General features: G+C 38.9%; 2 protein-coding genes across 2 annotated transcripts; one reads left to right on the forward strand and one right to left on the reverse strand.

Moving 5' to 3' along the window:
• The first annotated feature begins 4,802 nt into the window (after positions 1–4,802).
• On the forward strand, positions 4,803–11,948 carry LOC146496380 (deoxycytidylate deaminase-like). The gene is made up of 5 exons (XM_085143637.1): positions 4,803–4,850; positions 6,103–6,232; positions 7,639–7,755; positions 8,827–8,923; positions 10,037–11,948. Exons 2-5 carry the CDS (start codon positions 6,160–6,162, stop codon positions 10,110–10,112), a joined length of 363 nt encoding a protein of 120 aa, XP_084999763.1. The 5' UTR covers positions 4,803–4,850; positions 6,103–6,159; the 3' UTR covers positions 10,113–11,948.
• A 188-nt stretch (positions 11,949–12,136) lies between these two features.
• Positions 12,137–15,875, reverse strand: iah1 (isoamyl acetate hydrolyzing esterase 1 (putative)). Its single transcript, XM_085143638.1, has 7 exons — positions 15,789–15,875; positions 15,558–15,639; positions 15,397–15,449; positions 15,089–15,240; positions 13,014–13,172; positions 12,803–12,924; positions 12,137–12,466 (listed from the first exon to the last, which is right to left on the reverse strand). The coding sequence occupies exons 2-7, from the start codon at positions 15,618–15,620 to the stop codon at positions 12,290–12,292; spliced, it is 726 nt and encodes a 241-aa protein (XP_084999764.1). The 5' UTR covers positions 15,621–15,639; positions 15,789–15,875; the 3' UTR covers positions 12,137–12,289.
• Between the last annotated feature and the right edge of the window lie 3 nt (positions 15,876–15,878).

Genomic DNA, 15,878 nt, shown 5'->3' on the forward strand with positions numbered 1-15,878 from the left:
ATGCAGAAAAAATAGAATTGGGCTGAAAGGTCTACTGCTTCATAATGTATTCAGGTTGTGTATCATATTTTTTTAAAAGTAACTAAGTAAGAAAGTAACTAATTACTTACGAAAATAAGCAATCAGTAAAGTAATGGGATTACTTTCTTGGAGACGTAATCAGTAATTAGTAAATAATTACTATTTTCAAGTAACTTGACCAACACAGGGTATTACCGTATGAAGTGGCAGATGTTAAAGAAACTGTTCAGCTACATGTCCAGTAGGTGGCGCAGACGACTGTCAGGATCCACTAATTCACCACAGTCAGAGTTTTTTGGATTACCTCTGCATCAGCTGAAGGAGTTAGTTTATTTAGTGTTTTGGTTATGTCATAGAATAAAAAGGCCCACATTTTGGAAGGATTTAAGCCCATAAATAAACAGCAGAAATATCCATGTATAGAAAACCTTTTTCTATTAGAAAAACTTCTAATAATGTATAGATACATATCAATACTCAATAACTCATTGTTCCACATACAACAGCTGTAAGTGCAGCTTACCATGACTTGAGTGTTATCTCACACATCAACCACAGTAAAGCGTGTTATAGACAAGCCAGCCCACTGTGACCATTTCATGCTTTGCCTCTTTCATAGTGTGAAATATACATGCATGCAAAAATTGCAGTAAGCTGTAGTTACAGCAGAGGGAGACATTTTATTTCAAGCCAAAGTGAAGATAACCACAGGAAAGCATTTAAAAATGAAATTATTAACACATTTACAATTAAAGATACATCAGCTGCCTAGCACTGCTCTGCTCACTACTGTGATATGGAGTTGCACCCAAGTGTTTCTGTTTGCAACACTTTGCAAGATGTTGAAAGAGATGGAAGGAAAGATCGTACTGTAAACTAGCTCCGGCCTTGAGTTGAATTATTTCTTCAAGAAGTCACTTGGATGAGTGACGAAATGTTTCTCCCACACATAGGGTTTTAGATAGCTCCTCCTCTCCTGACTTAGCTTGTTTTTGTTTGTTATTTTGGCCTGTGTTCACCAGGGAGTTAAGTTTTCAGTGGAGACAAATAAACCACCGTTCACTTAATAAATGGGTTTTTCTTCCCAAACCGTCACTTCCTTTTTAACCCTCATGCTACGTACCTGTACCCCTAGACTGGGGCGTAACACATCTGAAATGAAAAGCCTGTAAACTTGTGTTCCAGCCTCCTGACTTTGCTGGCACTCGGTCTTCATACTCGACTCCAGATCTGGACTTGTGTTGAACTCGACTGAGGTGGTCTGATCAGACACAGCGCTGCTGTTTGCTGCAGCTGTCCAAAAATCACAGACAAAGTCAGGAATGTTTTTACCTCGTCTAGCTGCTCTGTGTGTGTGTGTGTGTGTGTGTGTGTGTGTCTCACCTCAGGGCATTTTATAACTTATGAGTGGGACATTTGGCTGATTGGTTTTCTTCCCCCTGAAGTGCACGCTTCAAAGACCAGATGAGCAGATTAGAGGTCAGGATGGGGTTAGGACTAACTGATTTAGGAAGGTTTAGGCTTCACTCTGAAATCCATCCTCTTTGTTTTGCCTCATCGTCCTGCTGGCTCTGTTCTTGATGGCTTCTTCTTCTCACCTCTTTAATTAATTTTTCTTTGTAAGCTACAGAGACCTACACAGGACAATTATTGATCCTCGTGTTCCCATGAAATGGTAAATGGTCTGTATTTGTATAGCGCTTTACTTGGTCCTAAGGACCCCAAAGCACTTTACACTATACACAATCATCCACCCATTCACACACACATTCACACACTTGTGATGGCAAGCTATGTAGCCACAGCCGCCCTGGGGCGCACTGACAGAGGCGAGGCTGCCGAACACTGGCGCCACTGGGCCCTCACTAAATACATGCAGCAAAGCCCAGAGGACACAGGTAACCGATACAGGAGACTTTTTCTGCCCTTCCAGGGAGAAAGTCGATTTCTTCTTATTGGTTTTTTGGTTTTTACGTTGAAGATTTTAGATGTTTGGCTTTTAATTCTGGTTCTCCTGTTTTAATTTCAAGGACTGAGGTTGTTATTCTTGCACCTGTGGACAGGATCGTCTGTTTTTATTGTTTTATAGTTGTTTTGGAGTCAATTTAGCTTCAATTAATTCATTTAAAATATTTCAAATAGTTTTTTTTAGTTTCAGCTGTAGTTTGCTGTGTATTGTGTTGTGTGAACTTGGCAAACTAATTAAAGGAAACATGTCCCAGGTCTGGTTTGTGGGTGGTTGTCTGCTTAGTAATGAACTCTGCAGACCACATCAAGCTTTCTGCTTCCCACAGGTGTAGCATATGGACTGAAAGCAAACAGAGGTGTTAGTGTTGTTGTGTAGTCACCATTCAAGCTGACGTCATTTATTACTGTTTCTGCATGCTGGTCAGTGCCATCCAGACAGCAGGTATGACTGAGCTTTTGAACCAGGAGAAGGTGTTTACCTTCTTCGCTCCCAACGACGATGCCTTCAATGCACTGCTGCTGGATTAACTCAACGGGCTGATGTGTGAGTTTTATTCAACTACACAGCTTCTCTTCATTCACATTCTTAATTTATCCACATGGGACACTTTCCACACACGTGTGTACAGCGTCTCTCTTCTTCACAGCAGCTTATGCTGACAGGTGCCTTGTAGAGATTTCTCAGTGGGGCTATTTTCCTGCTTTTTGTTTGGACTGAACATGCTGAATGTTCACAAAGTGTTTGTTTAATCTGCTGCACAAATATCCGCAGCAGCTTCCACCCTAATAAAGACATGCAGAGACTCTGTTCTGATTCCAGTCATCTACAAACATGGGGCAAAGCAAGTTGTGGCTTATAGCAGAGCTTAGCATGAAGAAGGAAATGAGATCAGACCTGTTTGTGTTTCTGTGTCCAGGTGACCCTCAGCAGCTGTCAGGTATGCTCAAGTATCACCTGGGTGAAAGTATGCTGGTGAGCGGTGGCGTCTCTTCTCACACCAGATTCCAAACTCTGCAGGAGGAGAAGCAAGATGATCAGCCGGAGGCAGTAACACTGCCAAGTGGAGGGACGAGAAGAAGAAAAGCAGAGGTTCTCTAGAGAGGGTCAAAGGTCATGTGTTAAATCCTCTGCTGCGTTGCTGTGAGAGGATCTCAAAGTGATTTTCATGTCTGGAGAAGAAGAAATGTGTGTGAAAACTTTTTAAATTGTTCCTTTTTTTTTGTTTAATCAAACCAATGTGTGTGTGTGTGTGTGTGTGTGTGTGTGTGTGTGTGTGTGTGTGTGTGTGTGTGTGTGTGTACAGGTCACATGACAGCACAGCATTTTCTACCCACAGTTTGAACTGAGCAAGAAATAACAAATGTATTTATTCAACTTACAGACAATAAAAAAACAAACAGAAATCAGTGTAAAATTTAATAACTTTTATTGATGTTAACTTTTTTAAAAGTTATTAAAAAGAAAACCCCAACAGAAAAACCCCTCTGAGCAAGCACTTGGCGACAGTGGGGAAGAAAAACTCCCTTTTAAGAGGGAGAAACTTCCGGCAGAACCGGGCTCAGTGAGGGGACAGCCATCTGCCGCGACCGTTCCAAGGGGTTATCACAATTTTTTTCTACAATGCATCAACATGTTTTGTCTCTTGGTGAAACAAAACAGTCGGCCTATAGATGAGAAAAACCGACGTATGCAACTTGGCTTCTTCGAGAGTTTGGCTGCCTCTTCTGTGAAAATTTTAACAATTGTATTGTCGACTGTCGGTTCATTTAATTCCATGTTTCGCAGAACTACTTCTGCCTCTTGCCACTGTTTACACAGGGCTTTGAAAATCACCTTCTCAAAGTTTTTGAACTTCCTTAAGGCGATTTGTTCAATTTCATCCCTGATTTTAGCCCAGATTTTTTTGCTAAGCCTCTTGTAGATGGTTAAAACTCTTTCTGGACTTATGACTTTACCTGATTTTTTTAATAACCCGCTTAACTAGTTCTTCCATGCATGTTTCCACAAAAAATCTGTATTTTTCTTTGTTTTGAGACAATTCATCCTTTGCTACCAAAGGGTGTTTTTTGAATTGATTTTGCATGCTGGCTTCATGTTGAGCAGAGGATTTCTTTGGGGTTACATCATTTTCCAAAGAGGTTCCTGCTTTATCTACAGCCTGCTTGGTGTCACAGTTTTTCTTGTCTATTGGAGTTCTGGGCTCGTCAGATGTATCAGTGATATTTGTGGCAACATTTTCTGCTGTGTTGTTCACGTTGACTGTTGTTTTCTGTTGTTCAGGAGCTGTCTGTGTCTCCTTTGAGGCCACTGTTGTTGTGATGTTTTCTGTAGAATCACAGCCTTAATGTGATCTGCCAGCGATGCATTATCCTCTGAGTTTTCAGGTGTTTCCATGGTATTTTGGATATTAGTGATAGGGATGGCACCAGCGGAATTTTCTGCTGTGCTGTGCAAGTTGGCTGCTGTTTTCTGTGAAATATGAGCTGGCATTTCCGTGTTGCGGTCAACTGTGTTAGAGTATATATATATATATATATATATATATATATATATATATATATATATATATATATATATATGTGTGTGTGTGTGTGTGTGTGTGTGTGTGTATATATGTATACAATGAGTACTTTGAAGCGATACCAGTCACAACCACTTTGAGCCAGCCACATGTGCCGCTGACACACACATTCAGATAAGATCGACCCCCTCATTAAAAAAGGAACCATCAATGTTTATAATGTTTAATTTAAAATAAATTAATATTCTTACCACAATCATGAGGCACAAAATGAGTCTTTTTTTTTTTATGGCTGTAGCTGTTCTGTCAGCAAAAAGAAGCACTGACCCAAACACTCAGGTATGTGCCTCTTTGCATATGGATTGAGAATGATAGATACTTCACAGTAAGCTTGTATCCAACATCATGACAAACAGTTTTCAGAGGTGTGGACTGTGAAGGAAGTTCAACATAGCTTTCTTTGTGTGAGCTGGATCAGCAAAACCTAAAACCCCAGTTAGAGATGGTGGATATCACAATGGTTGTTGTCAACTTTCTTTGTTAAGCTAGTCTTTCTGCTTCAGGCTCTGTGCTGACTCACAAAATAGGAGGCATTTACACATCATTTCTCTGCTTCTACCCAAAATGATCCCAGTGAGTGCCACCTACTGCAGTCAGAGGCGTTGTTAGATGATGGTAAAGTGGTGATAAAAATCTATAAAATAAGTTAAAAAATGTAAAAATGTTACACTGTTAAGAAAAGAGAAAAGAGATGACGCTGCAGAAAATCTTTCAGCTTGGTATTTACACCGGTACAAAAATCACCTCATCAAACAAAACCACACCTCTCCTCTCAGCTGACTTAGAAACCACACCCGGCTACCACATGACAGTCTCACATGACTCGACTCACTAAACTTTGAAGAGGTGATCCATGCTTTTATTACATCCCAGCTGGACTATTGTAACTCCTTATATGTAAGGGTTAGTCGGAACTGTCTTGCAAGACTGCAGTTTGTCCAAAATGCTGCAGCTCGTCTTCTAAACTAAAAGGTGTGAACATACTTCCCCGGTGCTTGCCTCTCTTCACTGACTCCCTGTTCAGTTCAGAAAAGTTTTTTTTAATTTTCACGTTGTCTTACAAAGCCCTGAATGGACAGGCTCCCGGGTATTTGTTTGATCTTTGCAGCCTTATGTGCCCTCTAAATCTCTTAGACCAAATGATCTTTTGCTTTTAGTTATACCAAGGTCGAGGCTGGTTCAAGCTTATCGAGCATTTGGCGTCGTAGCGCCTAAACTGTGGAATAATCTACCCCTACACATCAGACAGGCTACTACTGTCAATCTTTTTAAATCTCATCTAAAACACATTTGTATTCACTGGCATTTAATACAGGATGAGAGTTATTTGGTATTTGGCGTTTGATACTAATATTATAAGTTATGTGGTACTAGTTCTTTTGTTTGTCTGTGCAGCACTTTGGTCGGTGTTGGTTTTGTAATTTAATGTATTATATAAATAAATGAATGACCATGATCCTTGTGGATTATGTTAAACACATTTGTAACCTTTTGAGGTAAATTTCTCTCCCACATCTCTCTCTGTCTGCAGGTGGGAGCATGTTTAGTGAACCAGGACAAAAAGATAGTTGGCACTGGTCACAATTGTATGCCCAATGGCTGTGAAGGCAAACTGCCATGGAATCGCGAAGGTGATGAACTTGACACAAAATACATGTATGGTGAGTATGCACTTCCACACACTTGTTTTTTTTCCTCCTGTCTTATTCAGTTTGACTGTATTATTTGGTTTAAGCAAAGCACTCCTGCTTTCACCCACCTACCCCACAGTATTAATGTGTTACAGGATGTCTGGATATTCCTCTTTAAGAGGCATTCATCTGTAGTTGTCATTTTATGCTGTGCTCTCTACATGTGTGAAAAATGAAATTCAGTAATCTGTAGCAACATCACGTAAAATAACTAAAATAAACAAATGAATAAATAAAAATAATTGCACTAAAGCAAAGTCGGTGGGTCTGTTGGTTGTTTGATGCAACAACCAACGGGAGCAAAAGGATTGTGTTCTCAGAAATGTTATGGAGAAGGAAAGGTGCACAACTGGAGCCTCAAATGTCCCATACAGCAACCTCTATCAGCTTCAACTCGATCCACAATGAGTTAATGGCGTTATATATAGATGGGGCTGCAGAGTTCATCACTTTTACTTAAACCAGAAAGATTAAGGAGCATGTGGGGGCAAAAAGATCAAAGACACTTCAATTTGCATCTAAAGTGGGTGCAAAAAAAGAAAACAGGTGGGGCTAAAACATTATTCAGTAATCAGAGTGTAAAAATCTGATTCAATTTTTGTTTGGTTCTCAAACATATTTAAGAATAGTTTTATAGATTCTCTTAATAGTCACTGTCCTGTTTTGTTAGAAATGACATGTTTTATAAGACTAATTTGTAAAACATGGCCAACTCCTATCAGTATACACTCTGAATTGGGTGTTAAGTTAATTATTACTTTACATATTAATTATTATTATTATTAAGATGCTGAATTCTAAGGAAGACCATTTAATCAGTGAAATACATTTTAAGCACAATGCTGATGGCCAATCACAGATTGTGACGTGCAAACAGTGTCATTTCCCAGAATTTTTTGATGATACTGTGTATATTCATCCAGTAAACCCTCTGTGCTACAATGTTTACAGTGAACTAAACAGCGATGATCTGATGATTTTGTTTTCCTTGGATAAGAACCACAGTCATTAATAAGAACAATGAATTAAAAAGCTGAATTCCACTCATTTTTGTCCAGTCTCTTTTCAAATCTTACATATGCATATAAATAAGAGCTGATGTGTTTTGCTGTCCACAAAGTTTTTGTTGAGTTTGGGATATTAAAAAGGGTTCATGTGGCACATGTGTGTGCTCCAAAGATGAAGATATATCTTTAGGCCAAATGCTGATTGATGAAAAGTGAAACAGAAAAGAGTTCATGATGAAGAGGAGATCAAAGACAAAAAAGCAGCACTAAAGCACAAACAGTGGCTGAAGTAAAGACTTTTCATTGTTTTTGATACCTGCCTTCAAGCTCATTATACTTAAAATATAAATTTCATGTCATGTCCCACAGTGTGCCATGCAGAGCTGAATGCCTTAATGAACGCGAGCAATGTTGATGTGAAAGGCTGCACCATGTATGTGACGTTGTTCCCCTGCAATGAGTGCACCAAACTCATCATCCAGGCAGGTGGGTGCTGACAACACACATAGTCAGTTGTAATTATTGCTGCATTGATGCTGTTCAAAGACCCACATGATGCTATTTATGTCAAGGTGAACTACACAAATCTCAGTTTAGCATTTTATCTTCTTCTTTAGATTCTTTGAATTTTTTCCCTAAATTGTCATTTAGATTGGTTCACAACAACGCTCACCTTGACTATGTGCTTCTGTGTGACACGATGGAAACTCTTTTCCTTGATTGTGAGACAAAAAAGGAGATGATAGTGGTTTTGTTTTCCCCAGAGGACTTTTAAAGCAATGAAATGATGTATTTCATAATTATGTAAGGAGTCTTATTTTATAAAGTGCTACTGTGCCATTCTTAAAATACTTTTATTTGAGGGGTTCGGGTAACCTTTGACCCCTCTGTGAATCATCACTTTATCATGGTGAAGGAGTTTGTGTATCCCATTGTTGTCACGGGCTTTTGTCCCTAGTAGGGTACCGCAGGGTAAATTGTTTCTGAATGAGGCACCAGATGAAGAGCAATGATCTCTATGAAAAAAAAAAATGAAATGAAATGAAAAAAAAATGTATCCTACTGACTTGCTGCAGATGTGTTAGTGTTTTTCCCAGTGGACAAGTGGATTGCTTCCCTGCATCTTTAGGGAGGGGAATGAGTCCTGACTGCCATTTGACTGTTGTTTGTGTTTATTTGCTGAACAGAGTATCAATCTTCTTGTAGTCACTGGGTGCGGTCCTGGAAAGTGCCACAAATAACTGTTCATTATTTCATCGAACAAGATTTATTTTATTTAACTATATACAAATATCAGGGGACAGAAGATTTAGTCAACAAATTATCTTGTTCCATTGTGTATGTGAATGTTTATATGTTGTAGACAGCACAAATGTCTTCTCAGTTTGGTGTTTTGAACAGAACTGGTGCATAAAGTGTACTGTTTTTCCTCCAGAAAGATGTCTTTTTCTTTTCAACAGTCACACAGATCCCCGTATTCCTGCTAAGTAGTTTGACTCTTCATGTTTCACTCTAGCCTTCTGGATTCCTTTATGATTCTTTCCTCACTCTCTCCAGGTCTCAAGGAAGTGGTTTATCTTTGTGACAAGTATCACAATACACCTGGAACCATAGCCTCCAAAAGGATGCTTGACAAGGCAGGGATACTGTGCAAGTGAGTACATTTCTGGGATACAATAAAAGAACATATTTCTTGCACCAGTGTACTGTAGAGACTTTCTGGTTGATTAAATTAAAGGTAAGATCTGTAAAGTAAAATAAAGTTTGTTTCCTCTTCTGTAGTTTCCTGTGTAAAGATGAAGGAAAGGAGTGAACTGTAACTGTTCTTTCAAAGTAATATTAAGAAAAATGTAAGCATGGCAGAGATGGTGTGTAATGACAGTGGTCAGACTTACAGGACAAAAGCAAGAACAAACTTCTGGTTTTTATTTCTTCAGTGGAAAGCAGTTCCTCTGAAAAATATGGACATTGTGTTCTGTGGGTTGTCCAAAATAACAATTTCTTTCTTGTTTCTAGGAAATGTATTACAAAGTAAACTCTAATCACACTGCATTGATTGTTTTGGAGATGGATAGTACAGTACAATAAGGGACAGTAGAATAAGAGAGAAACAAGTCCCCTCAGTTTAATATAAAATATTTTCTATCACAAGCTTCAATATTTAAAATATTTATAAGCCAACTATCTGCTTTTCCATGATTGCAGAATCTCACTGCTCCAAACATCACCGTATCTATTCTTGTGGTTTGTTCTTTTAAGATACAACAAGCTTTCTTTTAGCAACCCTTCCAAACAAGCAATACTCACTGTGATTATGTAGTCTACAGTTAGTCTATTAGATCTTCACTGGATTAATGTGTCTGTGTCTTTCTGTCCTTTTTTACCCAAACTGCAGTTTTTTTCTTTTTTTTTGCTACTGGACTTAGAAAATTATTTTATTTAGATCAGGTAACATTTCCTGATATCGATACGTTTTTAAATGGGATCTGAGATGTAAGCTTAGCATGAGAGCTGACGTTGTGCATAAACCCTGGTTTCACCACATTGGCAGCCATGCACGGTGCTTCATTTCTTGGGCAAAAAACTCAGTCTCTCCATTTTTTGACATCCATGTTTCTTCCCTTTGTGGCTGCTGATGGATTTGTTTTGGAACTGTCTTATAATCAATGTCATCCAGGTCCCACAACCCCAAACACCCTATAGTGTTGCTACTGCAGCAGCAGTACTGACCAGCATGTCTCAATGTGTGTTTTCTGTGTTTTCACAGGCGCTTTGTGCACACAATGCCTCAAATTGCCATTGATTTGCCTTTCATTGAAACTTCTGAAAATGAAAATGCCTAAGACTCATCTTGGGGAGCTGCTGAATGGGGCAGTGATGCAGAAGAAGAATCAGCAGAAAACAGATGAATTTGGGACGGGTTTGGAGAATAATATGACCAAGACTAATTTGCAGGTCAAATCTGAAATTAGAATATTTGGTTTGACAAATTATAGAACAGAATGTAATAAAAGAAACTGGGAAAAAGCATATGAAATGAAAAAAGAAGTAAAGAAATGAGAGAATAATAATAGTAATAATAAAGCATTAATATGGTTAAAACTGTTGTCCTCTCCAAATTCTTCTTCTAGCAACTATTCTTCCAGGTAACAAATCTACAAGTACCCTATAAAGAAGCCTATAAAAGAGAATTACTGTAGAAGAGTAAAATGAAACGTGGGTTAGGAGATGTTCAACTGGAAAGTAGATTAAAGGACGGTTTTGTTAGGTATCGAAAGCTTTTAAGATGGGAGATCCTCCCTCATCAAGAAAGAAGCAAGGGCAGAGCAAGGCACGTACCATACTATAAAATGATAATTTTTTTGTGAATTAGGAATTATGCAGTCTACACTGGACCAGCTCTTTAGCCTCTCAAGGATACTTGAAGTTGCACAGGAGTTAACCAAACTGACACATATGTTTTTGTGGACTTGGGAGAATATGGTCTGAGGACATTTCTACCAGCTATTTCTGTGCAAGGCTGAATCCTGCACTATGTTAATGTCATAAGATTAAATTAGTATATACTTTTTTTTTTGGTCTAATTTTTTATTCTAATGAATGAACTCAGCTTGAATCAGTTATAAAAATAGCTTTATTTTCTGTTGCCTACATTCTAGAGGGTGATGTTGCCTCAACACCTAAACAGGAAATGGAGTTCAGTTGGGTTAAAGTGAAATATGGCAGGTGAGGAAACGAAAAATCAGCAGGGGAAAAAGAATCACAACTCACTGTGATCTTTATAGTAGTTTGTAGCAGCATCTACTGTGTTACTGCTGCTCTGAGGTTTACTGCGCTTTGTGGACTTGCACAACTGAATTCAACAAGATGTAAGCAGATTTTCATGAATGGTCTTCGCTTCAATTTCCATCCCCTACATTTACAGTATACTGTTTATACTGTCTTTACCCTAAATCCTATCAAGTTTGTATAAAGGTGGAATTCAGCAAATGCATCTAAGGATCATTAACATCTGCTGTTCTTTAAATAACCTAAATCTGACCATGAACACTGTAGCTACTGTCCAACAAAGTGTTTTACTTTAAATCCATCAAACACCTTTCACCCACCATTTAAATAACACAAAGTTAACATAGCTCAGATTATCATATTATTTGTTGTTGTTGCAGAATATGACCCCCCCCCCCCCCATTATTTTATATCATAAACAGATTCAATATCTGATTTAACACATTTTCTTTAGGCTTTCAGTTTATTAAGAAAATGTGTTAAATCACATTGGGCAGTCCTTTCTTTCTCCATCTCTGAGAGACGTGAGCTTTCAATGTTACTCCCTTTAAGCTCGGTCTTCTTCTGCAGCACCAGCTAGATGCTAAAGAATAGAGGCCACAACTTACAGACAACTGCACAATCGGGTGTTGAGCCAAAAAACAAAACCCAAAAGGAATCACCAGCTGCACCATTAGGATTTCCTTATTGTTCAGGCTGAATCGGTTTGAAGGCCTGCATATACTGTATATATATTTTTTAAAATCTGTCGCAGTGGGTCAACCACTGGATCCACCCAAAGGTGTCATATACTCCATAATGCCTCAGCAAACTGTGTTTAAAGTCCACTAAATAAACCACCTCTTTATTTAAAATGGCTCATCTGCAAAAAAAATAAAAAATAAAAATAAGGCATGCAGCACCATCAAATAATAACTCTGATCAAATGTGTTAAAACTAAAGTAACAAGCCTGTTTTTAAAATTTAAGGAGTAGAAAGTTTTGATATTTGTGTAAAAATGCTGGGAGTAGATGCTCAAGTGAAGCTTTTTATGTATAAGTCTTCCTATGATTTCTATCCAGGCATGCCACAGAATATTAAAAAAATGTAAAAATCTTTATTGTGCTTTCATACATGGTCTAGCATTTGACACATTAATTATTATGAACCTTTTTGCATGTTGTGTTGCATGTTGATTTGCATGATGCAATCTACTATAAGGCTCTCTGCACAATCTTGAAACAAGTGTCCTTCACTGATCACAGAGCAGGCTGCTCTCGGGGCTCTTGGCGTCCACGTCTCCCCAGTAGGGCAGGATGAAGGGCAGGTCAGCCACACGGCTCTCCAGCAGCCTCCACAGATGCTGGGCCACAAACTGGTTTCCTTTCTCTGAGAGATGAAGCCCATCAGACAGGTAGACCGTGTAGTCCTGTACAAAAGATGATAAAATAAGACATCTGAGGCCAGAAGACCTGAAGACAGAAACACTGTATACAGGAATACAAGATCAGATCAGATTTTAAAAAAGGAAATCACAGTGACTGCATAAAAAAATTATATACATTATAATATTGATTGGCAATATTAAAATTAACTGTTTAATACCAGAAAATCTGACAAAATAATGAAATTATAATAAAAAAAATGTTTGTTATTCATTTGAGAAAGCATTTGTTTTTTTATGTTATGGACCTCATTGGATTTCTGCAGCACCTGAACGCCTCAATATCAGCAACAAACAGCAGCTAGAAGTATTGATCCTCACCTGTCCATCTTTTTGCATGAGTGTCCAGAGATCCAGGACGTCTACACCACACTGACCAGCAGCTTCGACACACGCCTGGGCATACTGCCCCGCTACAGAGTTGTGGCGATTGAGAGGACATCCTGCAGGAGACGCAAACGGATGCTCAGGATCTGCGTAGGACTGAGTGTGTAAAAACACAGGAATGAAGAAGGAGAAAAGCTCCTGTTACCTTTAAGAATGCACTCCTTCTCCCAGGATGGCTCATGCAAGGGGGGAGGTGTGATGAATAAAACTCTGTCAGCAGTTACACCAGCAGAGGCCAGAAACCTCATCATCTCCTTCAGGTTCTCAGAATACTTGTGCACAGGCACATGCTGCTGGCTCTTACCTGTAAACAAGGAGATGATAATATACAGACACATTTATTAATAAAAATATGTCATAAAAATGCATTTAAGGCTGTGGCACTTGCAATTGAGACATTATAATAAACATCCAGCAGCCTCTTGTCATCACAAAAAAAATGTTCCCAGCAGTCATTAATGTATAATAAGAACAGCGGAGGAATGAGGATTCATCCGTGAGGAGAGCTGGTGACTTTTTAAAAAAAAAATCCAGCAGTCCAAGCCAATATGGTCTGTGATGTCTTGACTACCAGTCATGACATTGTTGGAAACTCTCAAGATGCTAATAAACACCCACTGGCCACCAGAGATAATAACACGTTACTGTAATCAGATTACTTTTTTCAAGTAACGAGTAAAGCAAGGGATTACTATTGCAAAAACAGTAATTAGATTACCATTACTTTCCCGTAGGAACGCTGCGTTACTGCGTTACTAAAACCGTGATTTTTTTGCGAGAATGTCTCATGACAGTGACGTAAGCGAGTGAGACATTCGTGACAACAGCTGTGTGCAGATCAACAATGGATAATATATCAGTGCGGGAGAGAGTATGAGCGTGCAGCGTTTAAAGTGCGGAAGTACTGACCTTACTTTGAGTTTGATTCCATAAAAAGTGACAAAAACATTAGCGTCCGTCGTGCGTGGGAAGAAAACTTCTTTTTACAGCGAAAAAAACCCTAAACTTCCAAGCAAGCACCGAGTGCGCTACGACGTGATGGGAAATTCACAGACAAACTCAGGGATTCTTCCACTGACCGCTGCGGCACACCTGCACCAGGGCAAACCTCCGCCTGCTTTACAGGTGAAAATAGAGCAACAGGACCGCTCAGTCTTTGATTTTATTTATTTTCTGCTGTGTTTCACTTGCATCTATTTGAAAGATTGAGTGTAAACACAAAAAAAAATTTATTTTATGTGCTGGAATGTGCAGATTACATTTTGTATGATGGATTATGCAGAAAAAGTAGAATTGGGCTGAAAGATCTATCGCTTTATCACCTATTCAGGTTGTAAATCGTGTTTTTAAAAAGTAACTAAGTAACTAAGTAATTAATTACTTTGAAAATAAGTAATCAGTAAAGTAACGGGATTACTTTTTGGGGGAAGTAATCAGTAATTAGGTACTGATTACTTTTTTCAAGTAACTTGACCAGCACTAGGTATACCCGTTTGTTAACACAAATATCTAATCGCCCGATCACAGCAGTTTAGCGCATATAGACACGTAGACATGGTGAAGATGACCTGCTGAAGTTCAAACTGAGCATCGAAATAGGAAAAAAAGTGATTTAAGTGGCATAGTTGTTGGTGATAGATGGGCTGCTCTCAGTTTTTCAACCTGCATACAGACTAGCCTTTCTGAATGCGTGAACCTTGAAGCAGATGGGTTACAGCAACAGAAGACCACACCAGGTACAACTGCTGTCCGGTAAGAACAGGAAACTGAGGAAACTGCAGACTGAACGCCACAACGCCCAGATCGTCTCAAACTGGCTTGTTGAACATGACAGTGAGTTCACTGAACTCATACGGCCTCCACAATCGGCAGATCTCAAACCGATAGGGGGCCTTTGGAATGTGGTGGAATATGAGATTCACATCATGGATGTGCAGCAGGTCTATGATGCTATCATGTCAACATAGCCAAAAATCTCTGAGAAATGTTTCCAGCACTTGAATCTATGCCATAAAGAAATAAGACAGGCCTAAAAGCTAAAGGTGGTCTAAAGTGGCACTAGCAATCTGTACCTAATAAAGTGGCCTGTGAATGGAATCTCTGTCAGGCCGATTCTGGCCCTCCACACCTTATGTTTGACACCCCTGGTGTAGATCACTGCAAATGTGCAAGTATTTGTTAAATTATAACAAGAGTGAGCATGCTCCAGTGAAGATGTACCTTCCAATGCACTGTCATTGGCTCCGAAGAAAATGGTAACTGCTTCTATCTTGCTGTCTGCTGAATTTTCAGGGTTTATGAGGCGAGGAAGAACAATCTTGCCCCATCTGGAGTTATAGCCGGACAGTCCTCTGTTTATAACATCACATTTTCTAAAGGCAAAATAAAATCGCAGATACAGAGATCAGTCACATTAAGCAACTGCTGCATAACACAAGCACAATTTCTCTTAGAAGAAGTGTGTATTTTTACCGGTTTGGAAGTCAGAGCTATTATGAAGGGAATGCAATTTAAATGGAACTACACACCTTGCAAGTTTATCGGCAATTTCTGCTCCCCACCCACTGGGTTGAAATGAAACCTGAAAGAATCAACAGTACCGATTAATTATTTCCACACTAACAGTCAAAGTGGACAGTGATTGAGCAGACAAATAGTAAAATAGATTAAAGTGTAAACACTATCTAACCTGTGTGATGGAGTCCCCAAATAAAATAACTTTAGGCCAAATGATTGACGTGAACTTGGACATGGTGAAGCCAAGCCGGTTCCTAAAGAAAGGAAAGAGAAACATCAGATTTTTTAGGTAAAGCTTGCACATCAAATGCATTGTTTACACTGTAAACTCAGTTTCCGAAGACGCGTTAAAAGTGTTTGCACAACAACTCATTAGAATTTATATTTTCAATCCACAAATTACCCAGTAGCCTTGGAAGAAGAAGGAAGGAAGGAATAAATAAGGAAATGTCTTCCGCACTTTTTAATGCTGATATAGCTTTTATTTTGAAAG

The sequence above is a fragment of the Neolamprologus multifasciatus genome, chromosome 19, assembly GCF_963576455.1.
Source record: "Neolamprologus multifasciatus chromosome 19, fNeoMul1.2, whole genome shotgun sequence".
Taxonomy (NCBI): Eukaryota; Metazoa; Chordata; class Actinopteri; order Cichliformes; family Cichlidae; genus Neolamprologus; species Neolamprologus multifasciatus.

Coding starts and splice junctions, on each gene's coding strand:
- iah1 (XM_085143638.1), bottom strand. CDS start 15,620: ATGTCCAAGTTCACGTCAATCATTTGGCCTAAAGTTATTTTATTTGGG. Junction 15,241..15,396: donor ATTGCCGATAAACTTGCAAG/GTGTGTAGTTCC, acceptor TTTTGCCTTTAG/AAAATGTGATGTTATAAACA. Junction 13,173..15,088: donor CAATGACAGTGCATTGGAAG/GTACATCTTCAC, acceptor CCTTGTTTACAG/GTAAGAGCCAGCAGCATGTG.
- LOC146496380 (XM_085143637.1), top strand. CDS start 6,160: ATGCCCAATGGCTGTGAAGGCAAACTGCCATGGAATCGCGAAGGTGAT. Junction 6,233..7,638: donor TGACACAAAATACATGTATG/GTGAGTATGCAC, acceptor CATGTCCCACAG/TGTGCCATGCAGAGCTGAAT. Junction 8,924..10,036: donor AAGGCAGGGATACTGTGCAA/GTGAGTACATTT, acceptor GTGTTTTCACAG/GCGCTTTGTGCACACAATGC.